The sequence below is a fragment of the Chelonus insularis genome, unplaced genomic scaffold, assembly GCF_013357705.1.
Source record: "Chelonus insularis isolate UGA/USDA-ARS -01 unplaced genomic scaffold, ASM1335770v1 contig_149_pilon, whole genome shotgun sequence".
Classification (NCBI taxonomy): domain Eukaryota; kingdom Metazoa; phylum Arthropoda; class Insecta; order Hymenoptera; family Braconidae; genus Chelonus; species Chelonus insularis.
In genome coordinates, this window is record NW_023276390.1 from 10,755 (window position 1) to 17,807 (window position 7,053).

Below are 7,053 nucleotides of genomic sequence, written 5' to 3' on the forward strand. Positions count from 1 at the left end.
GTGTTATCTCGCACTAGATGTTTGAGAATACGTGCATAAGTTTGACAGAGATAAAAGCTATCACCATCTCTGTGTCGTCCCATACAAAAATAAGCACGCATATTATCTTGTTTCTCACACGCTACGTCATCAAAAATCATTATTGAATTTGGTTTTGCTTGCTCTGGTTTCACAACTTCTTCATGTTCATTGAAAAGAAAATAACCCATACCTTCTACAGGTTCAAGTAATTTTTCCAAAAATTTATATTTTGGTTGATGTATGGATTTGGAATATAAATATATATTTTCAAATCGTAATCCATTTGGGTGTATAACAAGAGCTAAGAGAGCATGTGTTTTACCGCAATTCGAGGGGCCACATATCACGCCGCGAACGCTCCTCGGTAATAAATTACCATGACGTTGAATTTTTACAGTTTGTGGCACGACGTTGTCGAAATTCGACACCGGTAATTGAGTTCTTTGTTGCTCGAACTTCATCTCGATGTCAACTGAAAAGCTAGAGTATAAATGCGCTACTTTTATAGAAATTATTTCAGTATGGCTCGAGTTATGACACAGTACAGACGTGGCGCCGGTTTAGTTAACACTATCATAAATAAATTGCCATTCGAGTTACATATTCCTGGATATCAGTATTGTGGACCCGGAACAAAATTACAAAAACGATTAGAACGTGGTGATCATGGTGTAAATCTATTGGACGCAGCGTGTAAAGAGCACGATATTGCATATTCGAAAAATCGAGAAAACGTATAAGCGAGAAACGCAGCAGATAAAGTGCTCGCTGAAAAAGCTTGGCAAAGAGTTTTTGTTAAAGACGCAAATTTAAGTGAAAGAGCTGCTGCATTAGGAGTTACTGATATCATGAAAGTTAAATCAAAACTCGGAATGGGTTTGAAGAAAAGAGTGGGAAAGAAAAAAGTTGGAAAATGTTTAAAGAAAAAACCTTTAAGACAGATTGTGGATTCGGCCAAGTTGATGATGAATTCTGGTGCAGATCCCATAAAATCTGCATTATCAGCTGCACGAAAAGCAGTAAAAACAATTCGTGGGAAAAAGAATGTTTGAGTTCCTCGTGTATTACCTGTACCGACTAAGGTTGGAGGTATTTTTACCACTGATACCGATATTTGCCGGTCTAAGTGCAATTGGTGCTTTAGTTGGTGGAGCTTCAGGTATTGCAAAGGCAGTTAATGATGCTAAAGCTGCTCATCGTCAATTGGGTGGAGCAAAACGTCACAATCAAAAAATGGAAGCCATAGCCTTGGGTAGAGGTCTACGTTTTAAACGTCGAAAACGAGGATATGGCCTATATTTGAAACCAGCGAAAAAAAACGTATAGAGCTACCACATCGAGCATTAACTAACATCAACATTTTGAGGTATGCAAAAATTATGAAAATTCCATACTTTCGTGGAGTTTTCATGAGAAATGATTTACCGAAATCTAAACCATGAAAAAATGAGTCAGCTATTATTAACCTTGATGATAAAGATGGACCTGGAACTCACTGGGTGGCATATAAAAAACGAGGAAATAAAGCAATATACTTTGATAGTTTCGGTAATTTAAAACCTCCACCTGAACTTCAAAAATATCTCGATGTTGGTAGCTTATTATATAATCATACAAAGCAACAAGATTATTCAACAACAAATTGTGGACATCTATGTTTAAAGTTTCTCAGAGAAAAAGTTGAAAACATCTGGGGACTTGGTATGGAATTTAATCTCAAAAGCTATATAAAAAGTGAAGATGAATAAAAAGTTCTTCAGTCATGGACGATTCGTTCACAATAACGCTGTCTGGACAGTCCTCTATATTAGAGGCATATTATTTTCCACCTATCGGATTAACAAGGACAAAAAATTATGTACTGGGTCTTGTTGAATTATTAACATTCAACTCTATCCCAAACATTGATAATGGAAATAATAAATTTTATTATAATATAAATAGACAAAATAAAATTATTGAAATACCAACAGGAAGCTATGAAATTGAAGATATTGATATTCTATTGGTCGTCTGTTGGGTTTTGGTCCAAGACTTATCTCGCCAAAATCAACACATACGTCGGATTCACCAGTTTCTATCTTGAAAATAAATGCATTGAGAATCGAGTGCAATACTACTACAGGAGCATACATAAATAATAAATTAGTGCATACAATTCATGAATTCTTTCCATCAGTTCCACCAGGATATAAAATCATTGAAGTGCCATCTAACGTCATTTATCTTCCAATCGCCGTGCAAGCAATACATCATATGCAATTAAAAATTGTTGATCAAGAGAATTGGTTAATTTTCGTGGAGAAATAATAACAATTCGTTTGCATGTGAAATCTGTGAAATAATGGGTATTGTTTATAAAACGATTGTCGGAAGACGCTATAAAACTGAGTTACCATGCCAAAGAATTGTCAGTCAACGACGAAACCTCAAACGACTAGACACTAAAAGTGTGCTGTTTTGCGTGTTTATTGCCATGGCTGCGGGAGAGGAGACATTAACTATCAACAGAGGAGTTGTTTTTGATGAGTCTATATCACATTGTGAATTACATGCTCATCAACCTTATGCATCAGCTTCACTCAACAACAACGATGAAATCCGGATTGCTGTTCAACATCAAGATTTGTGCTCATTGTCTTGCAAGAGTTCTCTTCATATTACTGGAAAATTTACAAAAACTAATGACACTGCTGTAGCATCGACAACGAAATTAGTAAACATGGCGTTATGTTACTTATTTGAAGAAATACGATATGAATTGAATGACATTGAGATTGATCGCAATAAAAATGTTGGTCTTACGAGTGTCATCAAAGGATATCTATCACTTTATCCAAGTCAATTAAATTATTTAGATAATACAGGTTGGATTGTCAATGATGAAAAGCTTATGGATAACAAAGGATACTTTGACATTTTGTTGCTATTGAATATGTTATTGGGATTTGCTGAAGATTATCATCGCATTATTGTCAATGCTAGGCATGAACTTGTTTTAACACGTTCAAACACCGATCTAAATGCAATAGTACAAGCTGCAGCTAGTACAGATGAAAAAATTACATTGACGAAAATTGAATGGATGATTCCTTACATCACAGTATCGGATCCAAGAAAAATACAATTATTAAATTATATTGCCAAGGATCCGCCAATAACAGTGAGTTTTCGATCATGGGAAACTTATGAATATCCATTGTTACCGAGAACAACGAAAAACTTTCGGATGGTGAAAACATCAACACAATTGGAGAAACCGAGATATGTTATATTGGCATTTCAAACAGCACGAAAAAATGATGCAACAAAAGATTCCAGTCAATTCGATCATTGTAATTTGAGAAACGTAAAACTTTTTCTCAATTCACAATGTTATCTATATGGCAACTTGAATCTTAACATAGCTCACAATCAATATGCATTATTATATGATATGTACAAAAATTTCCAAGAATCATATTATGGTAAAGATTCAGAACCACTTCTCACAAAAGAACAATTTATCGGAAAAGCACCTTTAATTGTCATCGATTGTTCAAAACAAAATGAATCATTAAAATCTGGACCTGTGGATGTGCGAATCGAATTTGAATCTACAAAACCGATACCCGATAATACATCAGCATATTGTTTAATCATTCATGATCGAATTGTTGAATACAAACCTTTGAGTGGACAATTAAGGAAATTATTATAATGGAGTAAAAATCTGTTCAATTTAATCTTCAACCGAAAATACACATAATGCATGCATGGACTTATGCTTACAAAGCAGCCAGACAAGGATGTTGGGAAGAAGCAGCTCGAGATAGAGAAAGATTTAGATTACAAATAGAAAAATGTAATATTATAATTAATCCTGTATTATTGAGAAAAATTGATTGTATAAATAAAACAAAATGAATTATGTAAGAAAAAATTGTTTTTTTTTTATAACACATTTTACAAAACATTTTATTCTTTATTACACATTTTACAATCCTTAACAAATGGTATAGGGCCATCATTTTGGTCGTCTTTTGGTGGATAATGATTGTAACATCGTCGATACATTTTAAAATCCTCATCTGATTTCCATTTATTAGGCAGTTTGTCCCATGCAGTGTCAATATTATTTGCAGCCTCTTCAATGATGAATTCTTTCGTTAAAAGTTTCAAATCTGTTGGATTCAACTTGAGTAAATTTTTGATTACTCGATAAATTCTGATTGGTCTGATATCATCATCAAGAATCGAAATATTCTCAAAAACCCATTGGTTCAGTTTCTTTACATTTGTAAGTGCACATTTGTATCGATGGAAGTATAGACGTGGAAGTGCTATATTCATTACTTTATTCACTATTCCTTTGTTGTGTTGGTCACGATGTAGACACATGAATCCAGTAACATCATAAATTGCAAAATTCTCTCTTTCCAAGTTAATAATCGGAATATCTGTTTTTATCAATGATTGCAATGAAATATTGCACTTCATAATCTCGTACAAAAATATAACGTACGTTGTTCAATGTCTCTTTCAAATATGTGTCCAGTGTTTCATATGGTGTATCACCAATTTCCCATGAAAGTCCATGATAATATTTTTTACCAACATCAACGTCCCATTCTTCATCAATAGATAATTCACTGTAATCACGTGGTGGTTTAAATAAAAAATGATATTCACAAATTTCTTCCAATCCTAGCCATTTACATGAAGCCAACTCTTTCACAATCACTTTTCCGTTAGAAAAACGATAGCCTTTTATATCAATAACAAGATCCATGGTGATCACTCGTTCTCTCTGCAAGACTAATTTTGAACTGAGAAAAGAGTCCCTCAATGGCTCTGATGCTTTCGAGCTCCCCACTACCGTTTTTCACCCCTTCTACCAAAAAAAAAAGGGAGAAAAGTTAATGACGTCATTTCCATGAAAATAATTGCCTCGGAAATTCAATAGATTTTTTTCTATCTGTTATTTTTTACTTGATTATTAATTAATGGATAAATTACCTACTTTTTCTTCTTTCTCCGGATCAATTTCTTTCCTTCGAGGTTCAAATTTGCAGCTATTCCATTTGCCACCGAAGAATATGAATTCCAAATTATCTTCTCTGACGTAATCAAGTAATTTGTTGAAAGTAATATTATCTTCTCTCAAAGCATTTGACAATCTTGATGGTAAATAAACAGAGAACTTGTCGTCGATTGTTGCAGTTAATGCATCACCATGATTTGTATTAACTCTTTTCAGCCCAGTCACTCTGTATCTATGCTCTTCTTGTAAGTCAGCCATTTTCTTTACAGGTTTTTAGTTACATTTGCAATGTTATCAATGCAATCGATTTATTTTTTCTTTTTCACTGCACGATATTAAAATCGATGTGAATACTTCGCGTATTATATTAAAAATAAAACGTAATATACGGCGGGAAAAAGTTTTTATGACGTCACTTACATGGAAGTTTAAAATTCATTACGTATTTAAATTTCGGAAGAAAAACTTTTACAGTTATAGGTAGCGTGACGATACTTAATGGCGATTATTTTTATTGAAACACGAATTAATCCACCAAACTTTAATAATTTTTTTTGCGAAAACTATCAATTTGTGAATATAAGTTGCTATATCAGATCCTTTTTATTTTTTCGCATTACATATATCCGGCTTCGTTATAAGTGACCTGACACCCTGTATATTAAGGGATTAATAGTTGAAAACCTTTATTTGAATTCAAGGTTAAACTCTTCGTTACCGATTAAATTTTGAAGAAACTAATAGTACAGGCGCTCAGCATTATATACGTAAATAAGAGAAAAAAATTATATTTCATTTTTAAATTAAAAATGTCTCCCGCCATTACTTCTAACAATCAATCAACACCTGAATAAAACGATGACGGATATGACGACAACTGGCCATGCCTTTTACAAGAGAGAAAATTCTTCTTCTAATACCATATAATATATTATGGTCAAAAATATGCTGGCCCAAAGAAGGAGAGGGACCAGACTAATGCGACAGAAAAGGGCACTCCTTTCTAGTCAGATGTTTTCCAGACACTGTACAGACAGGTCATAATAGAGAAACAATATTTTAGTGATTGGTTTGATACTTCTAATATCAATTTAGAGTCTTTATATTATAAAAGTTACATCGATGCACCATTGATAAATTCCACATTACAATTGAATACTATAAGCAATTTAATAGATAAATCATTACGTTCTTATGTGATTAACGAGAATCAAAATAATGTGGTGAATAGTGAACATATTGTTACAAATTATTCTTTAACACTTGCTGAAACACCATTCAACGTTGATGTAAAATGGATTAATATTGGGACTGCATTTCGAAATAGTATTGTGAGAGACACCTCCCAGTATTTAAGAGTGAGAATAATTTAAGTAGAGTTTTCAGAAAATTTCTAAGACATATTGTCCGCATACCGCCAGCATAGTTGAGCATACGCCGCTAGGTGGCTACGCCAGATCCAATTCGCACACTTTTTAGATTAAAATAATTCTATATATTTGAGAATTGGGAATTGGACTGGCAACTTGAAAAATTGTATCTGTTGACTGGAACAGGGAGCATTTCCCATTTCAGTCTAGTTTGTAGTGCGGGAGCATTTCCCTACTCCAAACTATCTTGTATTCTTGACAAGGAGAGCGGGAGCATTTCCCTTCTTCTTCCTCAAGTCGTGGACCGTTCGTAAGTCATTATTTTGTTGTTTTTGTGATATTCAAAAACCGTAGTCTCACTTTTATAGTTCATAATAGTATTATTTGTACTAAACATTCTAGCCGTTATAAAAGTATTATTTAAAGTCATTAGAGTCATAAAATTCAGTAATAGTAAATTACACTATAGTAGAGAATAGCTTGAACCACCATTTGTTTTTTCCAGCGCGGTAAAATTCAAAATATTAATTTTCTAGTATTTAAATTTCTGTTTAAAAGCTGGTAACATAGTTTCATCCTGTACCAGTAGTTACCGATACCGGTTACCAGCCATAAACGATAACATTGCTTTCATTTGTA

The 7,053-nt window shown here is 33.4% G+C and overlaps 1 protein-coding gene across 1 annotated transcript; it reads left to right on the forward strand.

Moving 5' to 3' along the window:
• The first annotated feature begins 2,365 nt into the window (after positions 1-2,365).
• LOC118063805 (uncharacterized) lies at positions 2,366-3,721 on the forward strand. Its single transcript, XM_035077959.1, has one exon. The coding sequence runs from the start codon at positions 2,366-2,368 to the stop codon at positions 3,719-3,721; it is 1,356 nt and encodes a 451-aa protein (XP_034933850.1).
• Positions 3,722-7,053: the final 3,332 nt, after the last annotated feature.

Excerpts from the sequence above, each read along its gene's own strand:
- LOC118063805 (XM_035077959.1), top strand. The coding sequence starts at position 2,366 with ATGGGTATTGTTTATAAAACGATTGTCGGAAGACGCTATAAAACTGAG.